This window comes from Protopterus annectens, chromosome 2.part0 (assembly GCF_019279795.1).
Source record: "Protopterus annectens isolate FY-2018-M chromosome 2.part0, PAN1.0, whole genome shotgun sequence".
In the NCBI taxonomy this organism is placed as follows: Eukaryota; Metazoa; Chordata; order Ceratodontiformes; family Protopteridae; genus Protopterus; species Protopterus annectens.
The window spans coordinates 1,542,325,663-1,542,349,610 of NC_056728.1; the positions used below are offsets into that span (position 1 = coordinate 1,542,325,663).

General features: G+C 38.9%; 1 protein-coding gene across 1 annotated transcript in view; it reads right to left on the reverse strand.

The window, feature by feature from the left end:
* The window catches only part of LOC122793540 (probable protein S-acyltransferase 23), a 711,842-nt gene extending 693,208 nt beyond the window's left edge, over window positions 1-18,634 (reverse strand). The window contains exons 1-2 of the mRNA XM_044061673.1: window positions 18,543-18,634; window positions 18,019-18,267 (exon numbers count right to left, since the gene is read on the reverse strand). Coding sequence (XP_043917608.1) covers window positions 18,019-18,185 — 167 coding nt within the window. The 5' untranslated portion in view covers window positions 18,186-18,267; window positions 18,543-18,634. The remainder of the gene's footprint in view (window positions 1-18,018; window positions 18,268-18,542) is intronic.
* Between the last annotated feature and the right edge of the window lie 5,314 nt (window positions 18,635-23,948).

The window sequence follows — 23,948 nt, forward strand, 5'->3', positions numbered from 1 at the left end:
GCTAATTTAACTGCTGAGGCTGCCCACTAAAGTGTGCTAGCCTGTGTAAATCAATTTTACTGTTTGCTTAACTGCATTTCTGTGTGCTTTCCTAAAAAAACAAAAAAAATACTCCTTGTTTTCCGCCTTTGCTCGACTAGTTAAGACCAGTATACAGGCTTTGCTGTATTCTGGGCTGTGTGTAGTTCCTGTGTTGGCCATTGCCTTACTTGGATAGAAGGAAGTTTCTGAGCTCACCAGTGGGAGTGGGTAGCCTTGGGCTGCCTATCTGCCCCTGGGGGAAATGACCTCAGCACTTGAGCTGTAAATCTTTGGTTGCCTTGGACCATTTCTAGCTCTTTTCAAGTTCCCTGTATAAAAATCCGCCTCACGGCGTTTTTTCTGGCTATATACCCAAGCAGAGCTCCACGTGGTCCTGCAGAGGGGTCCTGGCAACAGAGAACTGAAAGAAGCGACCACTTTCCAGATTTAAGTATTTTTGGCTTTTTTATCTGCATTGTCCTCTCTGGCTTTCATTTAACTAGATATAACTGTTTTTGTGTCTATCTGCTGATTTCTAAAGTATCTGCACTTAAAAGTAGCATTTTGGTCGACTCTGGTCGAATAATACTGTTTTTGCTAATTTAACTGCTGAGGCTGCCCACTAAAGTGTGCTAGCCTGTGTAAATCAATTTTACTGTTTGCTTAACTGCATTTCTGTGTGCTTTCCTAAAAACAAAAAACAAAAAAAATACTCCTTGTTTTCCGCCTTTGCTCGACTAGTTAAGACCAGTATATAGGCTTTGCTGTATTCTGGGCTGTGTGTAGTTCCTGTGTTGGCCATTGCCTTACTTGGATAGAAGGAAGTTTCTGAGCTCACCAGTGGGAGTGGGGAGCCTTGAGCAGCCTATCTGTCCCTGGGGAAGTGACCTCAGCACTTGAGCTGTAAATCATTGGTTGCCTTGGACCATTTCTAGCTCTTTTCAAGTTCCCTGTATAAAAATCCGCCTCAGGGCGTTTTTTCTGGCTATATACCCAAGCAGAGCTCCACGTGGTCCTGCAGAGGGGTCCTGGCAACAGAGAACTGAAAGAAGCGACCACTTTCCAGATTTAAGTATTTTTGGCTTTTTTATCTGCATTGTCCTCTCTGGCTTTCATTTAACTAGATATAACTGTTTTTGTGTCTATCTGCTGATTTCTAAAGTATCTGCACTTAAAAGTAGCATTTTGGTCGACTCTGGTCGAATAATACTGTTTTTGCTAATTTAACTGCTGAGGCTGCCCACTAAAGTGTGCTAGCCTGTGTAAATCGATTTTACTGTTTGCTTAACTGCATTTCTGTGTGCTTTCCTAAAAAAACAAAAAACAAAAAAAAATACTCCTTGTTTTCCGCCTTTGCTCGACTAGTTAAGACCAGTATACAGGCTTTGCTGTATTCTGGGCTGTGTGTAGTTCCTGTGTTGGCCATTGCCTTACTTGGATAGAAGGAAGTTTCTGAGCTCACCAGTGGGAGTGGGGAGCCTTGAGCAGCCTATCTGTCCCTGGGGAAGTGACCTCAGCACTTGAGCTGTAAATCATTGGTTGCCTTGGACCATTTCTAGCTCTTTTCAAGTTCCCTGTATAAAAATCCGCCTCAGGGCGTCTTTCTGGCTATATACCCAAGCAGAGCTCCACGTGGTCCTGCAGAGGGGTCCTGGCAACAGAGAACTGAAAGAAGCGACCACTTTCCAGATTTAAGTATTTTTTGGCTTTTTTTTATCTGCATTGTCCTCTCTGGCTTTCATTTAACTAGATATAACTGTTTTTGTGTCTATCTGCTGATTTCTAAAGTATCTGCACTTAAAAGTAGCATTTTGGTCGACTCTGGTCGAATAATACTGTTTTTGCTAATTTAACTGCTGAGGCTGCCCACTAAAGTGTGCTAGCCTGTGTAAATCAATTTTACTGTTTGCTTAACTGCATTTCTGTGTGCTTTCCTAAAAAAAACAAAAAACAATACTCCTTGTTTTCCGCCTTTGCTCGACTAGTTAAGACCAGTATACAGGCTTTGCTGTATTCTGGGCTGTGTGTAGTTCCTGTGTTGGCCATTGCCTTACTTGGATAGAAGGAAGTTTCTGAGCTCACCAGTGGGAGTGGGAAGCCTTGAGCAGCCTATCTGTCCCTGGGGGAAGTGACCTCAGCACTTGAGCTGAAAATCATTGGTTGCCTTGGACCATTTCTAGCTCTTTTCAAGTTCCTGTATAAAAATCCGCCTCAGGGCGTTTTTCTGGCTATATACCCAAGCAGAGCTCCACGTGGTCCTGCAGAGGGGTCCTGGCAACAGAGAACTGAAAGAAGCGACCACTTTCCAGATTTAAGTATTTTTGGCTTTTTATCTGCATTGTCCTCTCTGGCTTTCATTTAACTAGATATAACTGTTTTTGTGTCTATCTGCTGATTTCTAAAGTATCTGCACTTAAAAGTAGCATTTTGGTCGACTCTGGTCGAATAATACTGTTTTTTTGCTAATTTAACTGCTGAGGCTGCCCACTAAAGTGTGCTAGCCTGTGTAAATCAATTTTACTGTTTGCTTAACTGCATTTCTGTGTGCTTTCCTAAAAAAAACAAAAAACAAAAAAAAATACTCCTTGTTTTCCCGCCTTTGCTCGACTAGTTAAGACCAGTATACAGGCTTTGCTGTATTCTGGGCTGTGTGTAGTTCCTGTGTTGGCCATTGCCTTACTTGGATAGAAGGAAGTTTCTGAGCTCACCAGTGGGAGTGGGGAGCCTTGAGCAGCCTATCTGTCCCTGGGGGAAGTGACCTCAGCACTTGAGCTGTAAATCATTGGTTGCCTTGGACCATTTCTAGCTCTTTTCAAGTTCCCTGTATAAAAATCCGCCTCAGGGCGTTTTTTCTGGCTATATACCCAAGCAGAGCTCCACGTGGTCCTGCAGAGTGGTCCTGGCAACAGAGAACTGAAAGAAGCGACCACTTTCCAGATTTAAGTATTTTTTGGCTTTTTTTTATCTGCATTGTCCTCTCTGGCTTTCATTTAACTAGATATAACTGTTTTGTGTCTATCTGCTGAATTCTAAAGTATCTGCACTTAAAAGTAGCATTTTGGTCGACTCTGGTCGAATAATACTGTTTTTTTGCTAATTTAACTGCTGAGGCTGCCCACTAAAGTGTGCTAGCCTGTGTAAATCGATTTTACTGTTTGCTTAACTGCATTTCTGTGTGCTTTCCTAAAAAAACAAAAAAAAATACTCCTTGTTTTCCCGCCTTTGCTCGACTAGTTAAGACCAGTATACAGGCTTTGCTGTATTCTGGGCTGTGTGTAGTTCCTGTGTTGGCCATTGCCTTACTTGGATAGAAGGAAGTTTCTGAGCTCACCAGTGGGAGTGGGGAGCCTTGAGCAGCCTATCTGTCCCTGGGGGAAGTGACCTCAGCACTTGAGCTGTAAATCATTGGTTGCCTTGGACCATTTCTAGCTCTTTTCAAGTTCCCTGTATAAAAATCCGCCTCAGGGCGTTTTGCGCGGTTGGGCGCCTAGCGCAGCAGCGGTTATACAGGTTTAAACTATTTCTGGCTCCGCCAAGTCTGCTCTTCAATTTTTCCCTTAGAAGCTCTACTCAGTCTATTTAGCTGTATATATTAGCACTTGTTTTCGGAACTTCTATCCTTAGCAAGCACTCATAATAAAACAAGCACTCTTACCCGAAAGTAAGCACTACAGGCATCCACTACCCCCTGTGAATACCCACTTCCCTTAAAGGCACAACACTCCTTATAATATTCTAGTATGTCGAGTGGTAGACCACTAGCATCCTCTCTTGTTCAGCTGGTTAATCTGGGAATCTTAAGACAATGTTACAATTGTCTCATGTACACAGACAACCCTCTCCTCCTTCCTACTAACACATATACTTGTGAGAGATGCAACTATATAGCCAGACTGGAGGCTGAACTCTCTCAACTCAGGACTGGCAAGACCAGACAGGAGGAGATGGTACCCACACCCAAAGCAAAACCAGTCACACATAAAACCACCACTACTACAAACCAAACACATAAGAACACAAAGACATACTCGGAGGCTCTTATAAAAAACTTACCAAAACAACAGAGGCCTCCAAAGCAGACACCCAGAAATACACACCACAAAACGCAACACCTACAACACATACCTCAAGCAACAGGTGTGTCACACAATCACAGCCCCTAAGGCAAAACACTATGCCAGAGACATTAGTAATAGGTGACTCTATAGTCAGACACACCGACGTTCCACTTACCAGGCTGAATAAGGAGAGGGTAACGGTGAGCTGCCTATCGGGAGCTAGGATCCGCCACATTACACGCACTCAGGTCACTCCAAAGCAAGTACAAGTATGATTCAGTCATTGTCCATGCGGGTGTGAATGACCTGAGACGTACCTCCCTGGACTACATGAAAAGAGACATTGAGGAGCTCTCCGATTATGTAGCCCAGACTGGTATGACCCTGACCCTGAGCAGCATCCTGCCTTCACCAAGAATGATGCCTCAGTACAAAGACAAAATGATCAGTTTTAACAATTGGCTTAATCACTGGTGTCATTCTAGGGGATCCAATGTCTGTCAGCCTGGGATGACATGCTGGACAAGCCACGTTGCTTCGCAAGGGATGGCTTGCACCTGTCACCACTGGGCTTCGGATACTGGCCAAGGCTCTTGCCACCCCATAGTGCCTTTTTAGGCAATGCTCAAAGGACAAATCAACCTCCATAAAAACAAAAATGGAAAAAATTAAGGGTAATGCTGCTCAACGCCAGAAGTCTAAATCTCAAGATGCAGGCACTCGAAGCACTTCTCAGTATGGAGAACATCGATGTCTGTGCAGTAACTGAAACCTGGTTCAAGGCTCCTGAGAGCACTCCAGCGCTACCAGGCTATACCTCATATCATGCGTTTCGGCCTCAAGTTCCAGGCCGAACCACAAAGGAGGGGAGTGTCCATTTTCATAAAGGACACCTACACCTCTCGATTGGTGGCTACCATGAAGCATCAGAAACCATACAAGTTTTACTCACCATAGGCAAAACTGCCATACAACTGGTCGCATGTTATAGAACACCCTCCCAATCCCAGGAATCCCATCAAGCATTCCTGAAAACACTGGAGGATATGAATGTCACACCAAACACCATCATATTGGGTGACTTCAACTACCCCAACATAGACTGGGCCCACTATTCTAGCCCTAACACCCTAGCCCAAAGATTCCTGGAATTCATAAACTCAAATGCTATGGAGCAACTGGTCACTTCTCCTACGAGGAGAGATAATATACTTGACCTGATTATCACAAACATGGGGTCCAAATGCTCCGCACCGGATATAAACCCCTCACTAGTAAGATCTGATCATAAACTGATCATGTTGGATGTACATATCCCACCCCACCCCAGAACAAAAGACTACAGTGAAAAACTTTTCAAAAGCTGACTTTGATCTCCTTAAGTCAGAAATGATATCCTTTAAGCCTACTGGGTTAATGGAAACCACATCCCAAAATGCTGAATCCTTCACAAAAGCCTTCTACGGACATCTCCAAGAATGCATGGATCAAGCAATCCCAACTAAAACCAAGACCCTCTCCACCAAGGAAAACGCCCGGTTTGGTGGACCCGGCTATAAACAAACTGTACAACAAAGAAGGAAGCTACTGCAGGACAAAGCCAAATCCCACAAGGGAAAGGCTTCCTGATCAGCACAAGTAAAAACTACGTTCTCTCATAAAACATCTAAAGCAAACTTTGAGAAAAGATTGCCAAGGATACCAAAGACAATCACAAGGCCTTCTTCAATTATGTCAGAACCTTGGGAGGAAATTCTCAGATATGCTCTGAGTTAGTACACAATGACAAAAATTCACTGACCCTACCGACATTGCCAATATTCTGGCAGATAGGTTCAGTGCAAATTTCTCCCTCCCTCACCCCTAAAGATGAAGTAATTATCCCTGCTGAATGTAACCTACCTGTCATCACAGACATACAGGTGAAATCAGCACTCAACAAGGCAAAAACACAGCATCTATGGGACCCGATGGTATCCCGGTTGCGTGTTACGTGAACTTCAAGATGAACTAAACCCGCCCCTAAGAACGCTATTCAATCTTAGCCTCACTACAGGATATGTACCTGAACACTGGCGCACAGCAACAGTGGTCCCACTCCACAAAGGGGAAATTCTACTGACCCTGGTAACTACCGCCCCATAAGTTTGACCAGCCTGGTCTGTAAGGCTATGGAAAGAATCATCATGGAACTCATAAATGGCAACATTGGGGATCTGCAGACCCTTGATCCCACCCAGTTCGGTTTTGTAAAAGGCAGATCCTGCCTCTTAAACCTGGTTGACTTCTTCGAGACAGTCACTAGTGCCATCGGCGAGGGCAAGGCTGTCCACACTGCCTACTTGGACTTGGCTAAGGCCTTTGACACGATACCACACTCTGGCATCATTGACAAGCTCAGCAGCCTAAATGTAAATCCATATGTCACAAGATGGGTAGCAAACTGGCTAAAAAACAGAACCCATAAGGTTAAAATTGCTGGAGCCATGTCAGACTCAAAACCAGTCACGAGTGGTGTCCCACAGGGCTCAGTCTTGGGTCCACTCTTATTCGGCATTTACTTCTCAGATGTGAAAGCAAATATGGGAGGATTATGGCTGACAAAGTTTGCAGATGACTGCAAACTGGGTGCCATAGTTGACTCACGTGCTGACACACACATCCTACAGAAAGGTCTCACTGAAACGGACAACTGGTGCCGGAATCATGGCCTCAAACTTAACGCCAAAAATGTATAGTCATCCCCTTTGGGAAAAACAAAGTACCCACAAATTATCACGTAGACAATAACCCACTGAATACGGAAGAAGTAATCAGAGACCTGGGGACTCAAGTCGATAGTGACCTCTCCTTTGACAACCATGTTGCCAAAGTGGTCAGAAAGACATTCTACCTTGCCCATCTCATCATGAAGGGATTCTCATCCAGATCAAAGGAGGTCATTGTACCTCTATATTCCTCCTTGTCAGGCCCATGATTGAATATAATGCTCCATTTGGGATGTATCTCACCCGGCACATGCAACAACTGGAAAGACCCCAGAAGTACCTCACCAAGAGGATCATAGGTCTCAAACATGTGCCTTATCCAGCTAGATTAAAGAAACTCCAGCTCTATTCAGTAGCATACCGCCTGCTCAGAGGTGATTTGTGCCTAACATATAGGGCCATGTCCAACCAGGAATTGATGGACATGCTCCATCTCAAAAATCCAAATCCACCAGAACCACCTTGAGCTAAAGATTTCAACCTCTGCACAAATATGAATAGGACATGCTGGAGGGATAGATTCATAACACAGAGGTTACCCATACTCTGGAACAAAATCCCAGTTCATGTGAGACAGAGCCCTTCATTGGCACTGTTCAAGAAAAATCTCGATGCATGGATGGGAGATCGCAAGTTTACCCCGGGAGTCACCTCAGTGTCACTACTAGACAGAGGTATAGTTTACTAAATAATGGGGTCCCACATGTGTCACTACTAGAGAGGCGCAACTATATAGTATGGGGTGGCGTAAGCCACATCACTGTTGGCTAGGCTTATAAATGCCCCCGGGCAGATAGCCTAGTACACTACTATGAAACTATGAAACTACATTAAGTACTTGCACTTGCTCAGAAGTTACCGCATTTTTAACTTTGAGTCAGGTTTATAGCACTCTATATAATGCTACATTAAGTACTTGCACTTGCTCAGAAGTTACCGCATTTCTAACTTTGAGTCAGGTTTATAGTACTCTATATAATGCTACATTAAGTACTTGCACTTGCTCAGAAGTTACCGCATTTCTAACTTTGAGTCAGGTTTATAGTACTCTATATAATGCTACATTAAGTACTTGCACTTGCTCAGAAGTTACCGCATTTCTAACTTTGAGTCAGGTTTATAGTACTCTATATAATGCTACATTAAGTACTTGCACTTGCTCAGAAGTTACCGCATTTCTAACTTTGAGTCAGGTTTATAGTACTCTATATAATGCTACATTAAGTACTTGCACTTGCTCAGAAGTTACCTCATTTCTAACTTTGAGTCAGGTTTATAGTACTCTATATAATTCTACATTAAGTACTTGCACTTGCTCAGAAGTTACCGCATTTCTAACTTTGAGTCAGGTTTATAGTACTCTATATAATGCTGCATTAAGTACTTCCACTTGCTCAGAAGTTACCGCATTTCTAACTTTGAGTCAGGTTTATAGCACTCTATATAATGCTACATTAAGTACTTCCACTTGCTCAGAAGTTACCGCATTTCCAACTTTGAGTCAGGTTTATAGTACTCTATATAATGCTACATTAAGTACTTGCACTCGCTCAGAAGTTACCGCATTTCTAACTTTGAGTCAGGTTTATAGTACTCTATATAATGCTACATTAAGTACTTGCACTTGCTCAGAAGTTACCGCATTTCTAACTTTGAGTCAGGTTTATAGTACTCTATATAATGCTACATTAAGTACTTGCACTTGCTCAGAAGTTACCTCATTTCTAACTTTGAGTCAGGTTTATAGTACTCCATATAATGCTACATTAAGTACTTGCACTTGCTCAGAAGTTACCTCATTTCTAACTTTGAGTCAGGTTTATAGTACTCCATATAATGCTACATTAAGTACTTGCACTTGCTCAGAAGTTACTGCATTTCTAACTTTGAGTCAGGTTTATAGTACTCTATATAATGCTACATTAAGTACTTGCACTTGCTCAGAAGTTACCGCATTTCTAACTTTGAGTCAGGTTTATAGTACTCTATATAATGCTACATTAAGTACTTGCACTTGCTCAGAAGTTACCGCATTTCTAACTTTGAGTCAGGTTTATAGTACTCTATATAATGCTACATTAAGTACTTGCACTTGCTCAGAAGTTACCGCATTTCTAACTTTGAGTCAGGTTTATAGTACTCTATATAATGCTACATTAAGTACTTCCACTTGCTCAGAAGTTACCGCATTTCTAACTTTGAGTCAGGTTTATAGTACTCTATATAATGCTGCATTAAGTACTTCCACTTGCTCAGAAGTTACCGCATTTCTAACTTTGAGTCAGGTTTATAGCACTCTATATAATGCTACATTAAGTACTTCAACTTGCTCAGAAGTTACCGCATTTCCAACTTTGAGTCAGGTTTATAGTACTCTATATAATGCTACATTAAGTACTTGCACTTGCTCAGAAGTTACCGCATTTCTAACTTTGAGTCAGGTTTATAGTACTCTATATAATGCTACATTAAGTACTTGCACTTGCTCAGAAGTTACCTCATTTCTAACTTTGAGTCAGGTTTATAGTACTCCATATAATGCTACATTAAGTACTTGCACTTGCTCAGAAGTTACCTCATTTCTAACTTTGAGTCAGGTTTATAGTACTCCATATAATGCTACATTAAGTACTTGCACTTGCTCAGAAGTTACCGCATTTCTAACTTTGAGTCAGGTTTATAGTACTCTATATAATGCTACATTAAGTACTTGCACTTGCTCAGAAGTTACCGCATTTCTAACTTTGAGTCAGGTTTATAGTACTCTATATAATGCTACATTAAGTACTTGCACTTGCTCAGAAGTTACCGCATTTCTAACTTTGAGTCAGGTTTATAGTACTCTATATAATGCTACATTAAGTACTTGCACTTGCTCAGAAGTTACCGCATTTCTAACTTTGAGTCAGGTTTATAGTACTCTATATAATGCTACATTAAGTACTTGCACTTGCTCAGAAGTTACCGCATTTCTAACTTTGAGTCAGGTTTATAGCCTTCGTAGCTCATTATCTTTATCGTAGGTACCTTTCTTGTGCTATTTTTGCCATTTTGTGTGTACCACTTACACCCTTTTTCCTTCCCTTCCATAGGTAAACTATCTCAAAATTGCCTTTCTCCTGGTATTTTCTGCAGTTTTTTTTTGTCTTTGGATCGGTAGTAAAAGTGGCTGCATGATATTTTGTCACAGTGCAAAAATAATTGTGTTTATGTATCCTTACTGAGCACTTTTTATCAGTGCACTCATTTATACTTTGCTGTAAGCCAGCATCATCGTTTGAAGCTGTTTTCTTGGACAGTACAATGGTTGCTTCTCTAGTCTTAAACCCTTCTTTGATATTAGTCCTTTCCATATGGTATTGTCATATATGTCATACAGAAGCCTGCTTCCTAATGTCTCACCTATTCCATACCTAAATTGGAAATGTTCTCATAATCTGCATATGTCTGCTATATACCCAAATATACTTTAATGTATTTGTTGCTTTCTTCTAGTGAATCAATACCTTTTTGTATTCACTAAACAAAGTGGGCTAGCATAATTTTGGAGAGTCCTTATGATCTACATGAATGATTCTTCTTTCAATTTATGGTGCTATTAAGCCAAGTACACCACATACATTCAGGAGGCCAATGCATCAAATAACACTGAGATATTCTGGTGTCTTTGCCTTAATTAATAACATCGTAATGAAGTTATATTCTTTCAATATAAGTTATCCATATTCCATGGTAGTAAACCGTCCTACGTCAACTGAATTCATTACGATTATACAGCTATGCCTTGCTCCAATGCTTGCATAACATTTACAAATTATTTATTGTGTGTATTGTTATTTGATAACTGGGTGGGCAGGCTAGTCTACTAGCCTTCTATAATGATTAAATCACACTGTATGAATCACTTTCAGTAATAATCATTTAACTACTTGGTTTAGTTTGCTTTGTTTATATTATTTTCATGCCAATTCACTCTGTTTCTATACCGTCAATTACTTTGCACAATTTCAACTTGCTTCCTAACTCTATCCTAGATCAGATTCACCAATTATCCTTCTCTGATGCTAAAGTCACTTTGAATAAATCTATTTTGTCTGTTTTTAAACACTTTTATTACATTATCACTTAAGACATATACACATATACATCAATAGAAAAGAAAAAATTAACATTTCTCATATTCATGCATTATACAATACATATACGTTTTCTTGCTTTCCGTTTAGCAAATATTAACACCAACATTACAGAAATTGCTCAGTTCTTGCCTCTCCTTAAACCTCATTCCTCCTCTCCTTGAACATAATACTGCATGACTTGTTCCCACAAATTCCATCTATTTCTATGTAATTTGCCCGCTCCCTTTTCTAAAGACCCCAGTTCTAGCTCTTTTATCTCCTTGGTGCTGCGGTAGTTTGTCGCCTCATAGCAAGATGTTGTCCCGTTCGAGTCTCAGCTAGAGCGTCTTCTGTGTGGAGGCATACGTGAATGGGGCATGCCTTCATTGAAGGTTGTGCATCAGGGCTGGTAACCCGGTATGTAAAAATCCACTACCAATCATTAGTGGACCGGAGTTCCGCTGTGGCGACCCCTAACCGGGAAAAGCCAAAAGACACAAACAAAAACATATTTAGTACTTTGGTTACAGTTTGTTTAGATTCTGATTCCATTTCCTAGTAATTGCTTTTTTTTGGCAACAGAGGTTTAGGATTACCTGATTTGAATGGATACTTTAGACATATGCAGTGTATATAATGCAAGCAGGAGGTTAAAAATCAAAGTAGAAAGGGATGATGATGATGAAACAGAGGGAAGGTCAAGAAATAAGAAGAGAGTAGGATTTTGGATCTAGATCTTTAAAGAGAATAATAACAACCATAAAGACTATTACATTCATTACATACAGTTGCAGAAATAATTCATAAAGTTGCAGAAAGGAGATTTTTGTCAGTAGAGATGATTATAAATAGGGTTACACAAAATAGCATAGTAGGCAAGAGAGGGCTGTAATTTACTAAAGAAAACTGGCAAAGGAATCAAGGTATTGGGAGCAAGTAACTAGAGTGGGATGAGGCCAAGCAGAAGTTTGGACTGTTGGTTAAAGTCTGCCTTCTCTATCAGGGATTGATATCAGAGTATAGACATAGGGATAGGGGATTACTAAGAAAAAAGACTAGCTCTTGCCGATGTTTTAATTGAGTTTAGAATAGAAGCTGCTGTTAAAAAGCAGATATTTAGACAAACATATAAAATCATGCATGGCAACTATAATAATCAATTAGCGGAGGTCAGAAATGGTTGGAAAGAAAGACTGAAAAGGCAGTTTACGAAGGAATGATGGAAGGACATCTGTATGACTCCCAAGTATGTTACAAAGTAAAGAAATGTTTTAGGCTTTGCTTATAGCTGTTTGCATGGGTATTTTGTACCCCATGCAGATTTCAGAGAATGTTTCCTCAGGTATATAGCAAATGCCTGATATGTGATAGTAAAGACAAAGAGAGACAGGGATAACTGGGAACGTATCGTTTGGGAGTGTAGTGAGCTGGCAGATTTTAAATATTTCCTACAGAGTACTTGGTCAGAAATGGAGGAGCAAACAGCTGTAACTAATAAAATGATTCTTTTGAGCTAGGACACGTGAGCTGAATTGCCAGTACATAATAAGGCCTTACTACATCACTTTTGTCATTTGTAATTGCTTAAGTACTTATATTCAAACCCATTGTATGCCTTTTTTTATAGTTCAAAACACTCAATGTGAATGCTTCATGTGCCCAGGACATTAAATCTTTCTCTTTTGTGTTGCCCAAAAATCACAATGCATGAATCACTTCTTAATTGCTAATTATTTTTTTATTTTATGCAATATTATTGTGACTGACTTATACGTGGTATTTTTATACCATTCACTTTGTCAACATGTTTTGGTACTCCAACATTATATGGCTTCAATTGTTCTCGTCAGACAACTAATGTATTTCTTTACCATACAACACTACTGGTAGTCTCTCAAACAGACAGCCTTTATGCCATTGCCACTTTATATAAATCATTTCGATTCCTATAATAAGATTACATTAACTGTTTCCTTGTACACCTAGTACACAATATTAAAGTCGTATCAAAATCATATAATCATCATACATAGATTCATAGGTAGGTACTAGGCTATTGGCCCTAGGGCCTACATAAGCCTAGCCAAAAAGGTACCCTGGCTTTCTCCACCCAAGAAAATTATTTTCCTGTGCTCCTGTTGAGCAGAGCCACAGAAGTGATTCCCGGAGTGAATTTCCTATCTCCCATCCAATCAACGTGATTTTTCTTGAAGAGTACTAATGAGGAGCTTTGTTTGATATAGATAAGTAGTTTAAAAATAAAAATTAGATTTACATTTAAAATTAGACTTTATAAATTATTTGTAAAATCAGAAAATTAAATATTTTTTTATGAAAAAATGAATAGGTGCTGCTTTTAGATAAATATCATAAATATATAACTCATGGTGTATTAATGATTTTCTTGTATGATAACAAAATAAATCCCTGGTATGGCAAAATCACTTTGAGATGTTTTGTATAAATCCCCTGTATGCAAAAATCAAATTATATAAATCATTTATGTATATACAATACTGTTGCACTACATTTAAATAAATCATTGTATGCCTTCATAAACATCCTCAACTATTTTTATAGGAAAATCACTCTATGTTACTGTGCCTAAAATCATTTATATGCATACGTTTCAGTATATATGTCCAGCAATTTTTTTGTTGTAGAATATCACTTGCCCAAAAGTCCAAAGCTGTTCTGCATAAATTCCTTCTTTGTATAATTTAAAAAAAAATACTGTCTTATTGTACTCTTTGTTCTTGTACTAATCATGCAGCCATTTTCTACTGGTCATGCAATGAATGATAAGGTGGTGTCTGAAAAGGGTCTATGACCCAATCTATCTACCCGGTTACCAAACAGTAAATAAAATGGATGCTGATACTCTTCTCATTACATAAAGCAACAAGACCATTTGCTATATAGTTTTTCTGTTTTGCTTCTAAACACTAGGCGCTGCTATATTTAACAAAGACGCATCAGGAACTATATTGTGGTTCCATGTATTAGTTTATTCCTAACTTACACATTGTGGAGACATGGAAAGGAGGGCACTCACTTTAACACACAATTCTGCACTCAGCATTGAAGGCTTTTGTTGCTTAGAAACAGCATATAAAAGATTCACACTAATGGTGTTAGTGGACAAATTGTACCTTCAAAGTTTACTGATTTTACAAAGAAAGGCTATGTCGAAATAAAAAAATTAAAAGACTTACTGATGGAAAGATGAAAATAAATCTTTAGTGTATCTTAATTTTCTTTGTAGTATTAATTCTCAATCATCATTCCAAATACTTAGAATAGCTTAAAAGTAACTATACTATCAAAACTGAGTTTAATGGAGGCTTACATGTTCAAGTGATTTTGTTTTTCAGCTAGAGGTTATCGACAGTCACTTTTATAAGGCTATTCACATTTCAGTTAGAACTGGGGTTTTATGAGTCATTGCTCTGCTTAATAATCTCTGGAGAACCTGTCAACAGATAATTTTAGATAACCCATTTTGTTACAGGAAAACAGTTGCAGTGTCAGTTTGGATTGAAGCTTATATGACTGGCAGATATGCAGTGATGCTTTCTATATGATGGTGCTGTGAAGTAAAAGTGGCAAGATCTGCTAAGCTTCATGCTTTTATATGCTAAAAGTAATGTCGCTGTTGTGTGTTTTGAATACCCAATCATTACATTTGTAAAAAAAGCCCTACTACGATCATCCATCCATCCATCCTCAACCCCTTTTCCCATTCAGAATTGAATCCTTCAGTAAGACGTTATTGTCAGACTGTTTAGTGGAGCTGATTAAGACTGTAAACTGTTAATGAGCATTGCCTGTAGTTCTGGCATTGAATCACTTCATTTCCATTTGACTACAGTGTGATTTATTTAATCAGATAGTGTTCTTGAGATGCCCCTTAACAAATAAATTATAATAAGGCTAATTATACAGGTCAGTCCCTATGGTTATTTAAATATTTATTAGTACTTTTACTATAGAGGTGCAGCAACTCACCATGTAAAATGTTTTTATAAACAACTGGTTACAGTTTTAACCTTGAAGGTTACTTGGGACCACACATTTAAGTTAATTACTCTGTATGTGACCATGCTTTATGTTCTAGAGTGGAAGGGTTTTGATTAATCAGTGTATACAACTGTTAAACACCATTTTTTCATTTTTCATTATTTCTCTGCATGTAGCTGAATGAACTACTGCATGATGTTATATGCAAGGATTTTTTTTCACAAATCCAGTTTTCAATTTGCTATATTTTAACTGCAACTGTAATTGTAACACATATTTCACTTTTGCTAAATGTATAAATTAACTTGATTTTCACTTCTGTTGAATGTATAAACTGACATGCTGACTTACATCTGTCTTCAAATGTATTAATGTAGTCTGTGCTACATTTTACTGTACTAGAAATTTATTGTAAATTATAAATACACCCAACTAACTGTTTTATATGATCTTTGGAGTCTGTTTTGGCTGAAATAGTTATGTGGGTCAGTTTAACCAACCTAGCAAGCAAACAGATTAATATGTAAATAAAAATAAGCTATGAAAAAATCAATAAATAAATAAAGAAAGGGTTTAAGACTATTAATTTGAGTTGCCTTAAAAGCCTTTAAACAAAGTAAAAATAATATGTTTCATTAAGTCCTACATCAACAACTACATATTTTTGTTCAATGGCCTCATTGCTTATTTAAATATCCAAAACTCATTAATTGCATTCACTTACTCATTTCACTCAATGGAAGGGAGGCACACTGTAATATAATGTATGTGTGTGCATGCGTACTGCAAGGGAGGCACACTGTAATATACTGTATGTGTGTATATGCTTGTTGCAAGGGAGGCACACTGCAATATACTGTATGTGTGTGTATGCTTGTTGCAAGGGAGGCACACTGTAAAATACTGTATGTATATGCGTAAGGGACATGGAAACTGGCAAATGTCTCTTAAACACTAACAGGCAACTTGCATCTTTCCTTACAGTAATGTGGAAAACGGGATACTGCACGTGACACAAAGTATGAAACAATAAGAGCAGATGCTTACAATAAAGAGTTTTAATGTGACAATACTAAAATTGTCATCTTGAAATATTTGAAAATGGGGTCTATATTATAAACACGAACGTTTACTTACCCGAATACCTAAACATCGACACATATTCTGCGACCGCAAATACACCAAATGCCCTAAACCGCAAAATTCAAAAAGTCGAACTGTCATAGTTGTCCCACCCCACCGCCCGCTGCATACTACCTACACAAACTAAATAAACCACATACATACACTAACCAAAACCCTACTTCTAACCCTAAACTAAACCCTACTTCTAACCCTACACTAAATCTTGCATATACCACCATGTATGCACTTAACTTAACCCGCACCCTAACCCTAAGGTCCATAACTATTGCACACTTACCTTAAAAAGCTAAACCCAAACAAACTAAATAATCCACACCCATACACTTAACAAAACCCTACTTCTAACCCTACACTAAGTCTAACATATGTTACCATCTATGCACTTCCCTTAACCCGCACCCTAACCCTAAGGTCCGTAACTATCGCACACTTATCTTACGGAGCTATACCGCAGAAGGGCCAACCATGACGATTCAATGTTTTCGATTTCACGTTTCTAGACGATCGATGTTTTCGCAGTCAGATGAAGACGTGTCGACATTTAGGCATTCGGGTAAGTAAACGTTCATGCTTATAATATAGACCCTTGAAAATGTAGGCAGTCTTGCAAAATCTTATATTTCAGTAGGAACAGTCCTCATTTGACTTTTAAAAAGGTGGCATTCGTACCATTTGTGTACTATGTGCTTTGCTCAATGAAATGTATTTCAGAGTGCATTTTCTGCATTAAACTATAAACTTTAATGAACAAATCTGGTCAGCAAAGAGGTTCAAGAGACCCTAGCGGGCTAGGGTGGCTAACAGATTACATGTTGCTTCTATTCCCTGTCAGGGATCTGGGCTAAGCCTGAAATTGGTCAGTACTGATCAGTGCACTACCCCTGTAAAAAGAAAAAAAGAAAGAAGTAGCCCTCAGTCGTTTAAATGTAGACAGCTTATGAACAACGTACCTAAAAATAGGGATCTGTTGTGTTTTCATACATATGAAATACGTAAATACAACAGCCTGGAATACCATCCTTCAAAACCATTCTGAAAGACTTCCTAGCCAAAAGCTGGCTCTGTTCTTGCTCAATATGAAGATAATCCCTAAATGTGAGCAAGTACCTATTCAAACATGACATCTCATTACTCTCCCTTCTTCACTCACTTCCTTACTTTTCAACTTCTCTCCCTTGGCTTTGTCTCTTAATATATCATAAACCTGCTTTTCTCAAATGTCATGTTGCAGTTCCTGTTTGTATTACATTAACTTTACCTTTAATTTCTCTATAAACTGGTTACAATTTCGCTAAACATTAAATCATTATCATGTGACTTGTAACTATTCTTAACTAATGTTTTAATGTATGTCTAATTTGGTATAATTATTTAAACTGTAGATTTTTTGTATTATTTTTCAAGATTGTAAAAATATTGTTCTTAGAATATTTTGTAATACTTTACAGCTTTTCTATTCGGGCCTCCGCTGAAAATAAGCTCCTACCGATTCATACTTTTCTGTTATCAAATGTCAATAAATGAATAAATAAAATTAAAGAGGGGAGTTACACTTGGAGGTTTTATTTACAGAGAGGCACACGTTACACACAATTTTCAGTGATGTGAACATAATGTTTAGTAAAAGTGATAACAGTATACCGATCATCTGTAAACAGGTAATATAAAATGACAACACATATTTCTGCAGTGTTTCTGTGACTACCGCTTGCAGCTCACCGATACCGCATCTCTGTCATACCCCCGGTCGGGACAGCAATTAACTTAGTGATACAACTGTCCCGCTGTCGCCTGCGTCTGCCAAGGGAGGAATGTTAGCCACAATACACTCTAGATAAATATGTACTATTCACAACATACAGCTAAACCCAGTGTTACCCAACTTACCCTGCTGTTATAGCTTGAATTAAAGTCTCTACTGTGGCGGTGTCAGCCTCAGGCACATCACACTGTGGTGTCAGTCCTTTTAGCTTCTCACTGACCACAGCCTGCTCCCGCCGGGATGCCTGCGGTGTGTCCAGCTGCTGTTGAGGGGGTCCAGGGGCAGGTACCATTTCCTACTGTATGGCCACTTTTCAAGTTCCCTCACAGTCACATTACTCCAGAGTTACAGCTTTTCAGATACGACACAGTCAACTGTCATTTGAAAACAACAAAATTCGTTGTTATAAAATTTCTACATGTGATAAATACATTATAATATATGTTAACACAAGCACTTCTGGAATAAACATCCTTTAATACCTCCAGGTAACATATTTATTTCAATTCATGTACAGCAGACAAAACAGAATGACCATTACCCTTCGGAGCAATGCAGACACTCACTGCAGCGTCATTAATAAATACTAAACGATGTGTTAAATAGGTATTGTTGAGTAACTTCCAGTGGGTTAAATAAAGTCACATACCAAAATAGAAAGTGCATTTCCCGTTTGGATATATAACACGTTAGCGCTGTTTATTTCAAGCTAGGGCTACATTCAACCTGCACTGGAGTCTTTTCAAGTGTCACTGAAGCATGTCCTGCACTTGCTACAGAAGCTCTTTGCCAGGCAACCCCAAGCCCCGCCCTTTATTCGAGATGAAGCCACTTATCTGTTCGACGTGCGTTTCCACCAATGCCTCCACAGGACATACCTGATAGACATCCCTCAGCCTACCCACCCTAACAGAAGTTTTGTACTTGGGATTTATATGCTTCGCGGTAAAAGCCTCTACTGTAGCGGAAACTGGAAAGCTGCACCTAAACTGTTAATTTAGTAGTGAAAATGTTAACCCATACGTCGAGACGAGGTTTAATTTACCAAGCGCTGCAGAGACTACATCTTCTCAGTCTGGTTGGTTGCAGGTGTTTTCAATGGAAACTGGGTAATGTGCGTTGTATGTCACACAACAGAGGATCTGTCAGCAACTAAGTGTAAGCGTTGAAGTTTATTTTTTAACGAAGAAGGCACGTCAAAATAATCAAAATTAATAAATTACAGACAGACCCCTGCTCGAGCTATTACCCACTTCGTTCGTACTCCCACCTTACAGTCATGTCAAGGGTGTAGCCAGCCATATTCTTTGTACTCTACGGAGTACTTTTTTCCGAGCATCATAGCAACAAGGCATTTTTAGGTAATTATGTATACACCTGTCAAAATGAATTCATTTAACAACAGTTGCAGTATTGCTAATCCAAAAACAATATTTGTAATAGGTTTTAGGGGAACAGCGAAAATGTTACTTACATTTATTAAGTGGATAGGGCAGCATTTTTACAGATTTGCCCATTTTTAAGTGGTATGTGTCCAAGGGGGTAGCACTCAGAACTTGTGAGTACAAAATGAAATTTGCATGCTACACGCCTGATTCACGTCACTCACAAATTCGTTTATTCCCCGATTATTCACTAAAAATAGAAAAATTAATTGTTTTAATTATGTATTTTTAAGTAATGTGCATTGTGTAATTTAACAAACAATAAGTGAGAAGGTCACTGAAAAACCAATCAGTAAAAACAAAATGAAAACTCCAGCAAAGCTAGAACCTTCACTGAGTGACCTCCCAAACCTCTTGTATCAGAGGCACATAGGATATATGCAATTATACAACGTTCCTCCATTAATATTCCAAAACGTGCACGCTGATTGGTCAACGTGCACGTTGTAACTCAGACTTATACTAATGGAAAAAGGTCCGGTTGCCCAGACTTGTTCCATTAGTATAAGACTTTTTTTTTCTTACAGCAACGGAGAAAGCAAGATCTCCGTTGCTTTTTAGAAAGTGTCTCGCTATGTTAAAGGAGTTTAACATAGTGAGACAGCTTTAAAAAATGCAACGGAAAAAGGAAAGATCTCCGTTGCTTTTTTTAAAGCTGTCTCGCTATGTTAAACTTGTTTAACATAGCGAGACACTTTCTAAAAAGCAACGGAGATCTTGCTTTCTCCGTTGCTTCCACCCAAAGCTATGATGTTCTTTGTAAGCGTACACATGCGCAGTACATCAGAACTGCCGCAGAATACTGGACAGCTACGGAAGGGCAGTAAGGAGGCATTATACAATGCCATTATTTAAGAAAACTATTTTTTTCTTAAATAATGTCATTGTATAATAGCAATAACCCACGCCTGGGTGTGGCTAATGCTGGATTTACCCACAGTTGTCTTTGTTTGGCCACACCAACCGTGGGCAAATCCAGCATTGCCCACACCCAGGCGTGGGTTATTGCTTAAACCACTATTATGAACATCGGGTGTTTCAGCTAATTGACGATTCTGAATACCCATTACTTGTTTTGTCATTTTAATGGATAATTTCAAGCCAATAAAGCCAAACCCCACTAGCTGTGAATATGCATATTTCAGCCTTGTTCTAACCTCATCCGCACAGCACAAGCAGAGTGTTTGACTAAGCATAAGAAACACAGGGCTGTTATACCCAGCTGATGTCCATTATCATTAGGGTCACTGTAAAAATATCCCAAACAACAAACAAACAATAAGTGAGAAGGTCACTGAAAAACCAATCAGTAAAAACAAAATGAAAACTCCAGCAAAGCTAGAACCTCCGTTGAGTGACCTCCTAAACCTCTTGTATCAGAGGCACATGGGATATATGCAAATGACCCTTATGAATATCAGGTGTTTTAGCTAATTGGCAATTCTGATTGCCCATGACTTGTTTCGTCATTTTAATGGACAATTTCAGGCCAATAAAGCGAAACCCCACTAGCTGTGGATATGCATATTTTGGCCTTGTTATGACCTGGTCAGCACAGCACAAACAGAGTATTTGACTAAGCATAAGAAACACAGGGCTGTTATACCCAGCTGATGTCCATTATCATTAGGGTCTGAAACACCTGATGTTCATAAGTGTCATTTGCATATTAACATGTGCCTCTGATACAAGAGGTTTGGGAGGTCACTCAGTGGAGGTTCTACCTTTGCTGGAGTTTTCATTGCGTAATTTAAGGAATTTCTCCGAGGACTTCCTTGCAGAAACTGCAGTTGAAGATGACAGGGAGGATAACAGAGGACAGTCAGGGAAAATGCTTAGAATCTTATTTGATGTTCTCCAACACGCACACGTGTGTGTTTTGGGAAGGCGCTCCTGAGGTTTGTCAAAACAGCTGAAATAATTTAATAGCACTCAAGATAAATGTCTATTTATTTATTTACTTGTTTATTAATTTATTTTTTTTTCTGCAGGGGTAAGCTCATGGGGGATCTTAAATATATTAACTCCAGGGCCACACAAGTATGGAAAAAAAAAACAGACACACTGTTACTTTCTCGTTATTCAACTTAGTGAGTGGGACATCAGTGTGCTTCACTATCGAGTCACTTATGACCAGTATGTTGGGCATGCTGTTTTGCCTTAGGGGCTTTGGTTGAGTGGCAAACTGTTTAGGAGAGTTATGTGTCTCGTGATTAGTGTTGTGTTGTGGTGGTCTAGTGCGTTTCTGCCTTGGAGGTCTCTGCTGTTTGGGTAGATTTTTATTGAGAGCCTCCACGAAGGTGGGTGTGTGGTTTGTGTTTTTATGTGAAGGCAGTGCTGGTGTGTGTTCTGGAAGATTATGTGTTCCATGTGGTGTGAAGCAAGTGTTGACCTTCTCCTCTTAACCAGCTGTTCAGGTCTTGGTTGGAGAGTGCATGGCTTCCAGTTGGGATATATAAGTGCATCTCTTACAAGTATGAGTGTTGGGAGGTAAGAAGAGAGGGTTGTCAGTGTACATGAAGCAGTTGCTACATTGCCTCAGGATGCCCAAGTTCATCAGGCTAATAGGAGAAAGCACAGGGAACCAGGGGTGTAGCTAGGATTTTCAAATTTGTACTCACATCTCTCAAACTGCTACCCCCCTCCCCAGCCAAGCTACGGCCATTCTTGTAATTCACGGTTCACTCTTTTAGTGTCGATGAAGAGGCATTCGCTGTAATGCCTCTTCAGTAATATAATATAGATTCACTCAAACTCAGTTCCTTTAATTGAAAATGAACCTGAAAGTCAGTTCTTTGAAAAATGCAGCATGGTAGTTGGGGTAGAGGATTCATGCTTTTGTTTTCTGTAACTAAGGTACAGGTTTTGAGCTTGAGTAAATTACTAACCACCTGCTACCCCTAACTAGGGTGTTTCATTCACACACACACCCCTACCTACCTCTTAGTGCAAGAAATATGGACAAAGCCTAAAATAAACAGGGACAGATATTAAAAATACTCTTGTGAACTTAGAAAGTTGCTAGAATAACAGGATTTGTGCTAGTATGAGAAAGTTGCTAGAATAACAGGATTTGTGCTAGTATGAATTTTTCTAAAGGACATGAAGTCTGAAACTCAAATGTCTGTCATTATTTATCAACTTCAGCCTTCAATGATTTTCTAGAAATTCACAAAATTTATGAGGAACAGACAAAAATATGGGGCAAAAATCTGGACATTCTGCAAAATTTGGACAGTTGAGAGGTATGCTACCTACCAACCTCACACACACACACACACACACACACACACACACACACACACACACACACACCTCTCAACCTCTTAGAGCAACAAACTCATAAATAAAACTGAGGCAAAGGCCCAGAAATAAGGAATTTTTTTTAAATATTGCTCTTATAAACTTAGTAAAGATAATAGAATAGTAGTAGGTCTTGCATTAGTACGAATTTTCTGAAAGGTATGACATCTGAAACTCAAATGTCTGCCATTATTTCCTAACTTCAGTCTTTAACGATTTGCCACTAATTTCCAGAAAAACGCAATTTTATGAAAAATGGACTAAAAATGTGATGCAAAAATATAAAATTGCCAGACAATATAGCTGGAAACCTGTCAAAGAAGGGACACCATTTTAATATGAGCACAGTTACCTTGAGCAGCTGACAAAATTAGAGAATCTACATGCATTTCTGAAATAAAAGTAATGTATAACTCTGATCATTACAGTTATTTATAAAAGTAAACCCTCCATGTTTTCTTCCAAAATTGCTATTTTGCGGAGAGATTATTAGGGGGAGAGCAACATTTTGAGCCAAAATTGGGGACAGTTGAGAGGTTTGGATATTCCTAATTCTATAAAGTGATTTATTTGCACATACCTCTCAACCTCTTAATGCAGGAAATCTGGACAAGGCCAAATATATTGGGGGAACACACAAACAGTACTAAAAACTGATCTTGTATAAACTTAAGACAGTTGACAGAATATCAGGTCTTGCTTTAGCATGCATTTTTCTGAAGATTGTGACGTCTGAAACTTAATGTCTGTCATTATTTAGTGACTTCATTCCTAAATGATTTGCCAGAAAAGTTTTATTTTGCATTTTACAGCATGAACACCAATAAATATCTGCTAAACAAAGCAATGCAGTCTCACAATGAAACTAGACTTAGCATTAAAACTTCTCTGCCCTTGAAACTCACATTCATTGAAACAGCATTGAAACCCACATTCAAAGAAAATACATTTTGCCAGTGGCAGATAAAGATTAACTTTGGGCTGTTTTCAAATCATAGGCCCCTTGCACATGAAACATACACGTGCTCTTTGATACACCTTCCTGATTGTATTAAATTATATTCCTTGTACAATACAGTATAGTTGTTAGAGAGCGTTTTAAATTTATTGGTTTGAACATTTTTCCAGTAAACAATGAAACAAAATGCATGCACCAATAATGACAAAACAGCCCAATTCATAACATTTCCATCATAAAAGTCTACTCAAACTACAGTCCACCAGTATCAGTAAATATGCACAATCTCTGAACTAGTAAAAGCCATCTACATAATTCCACATTAAAGAAATCTGTAACTAATGAAGAG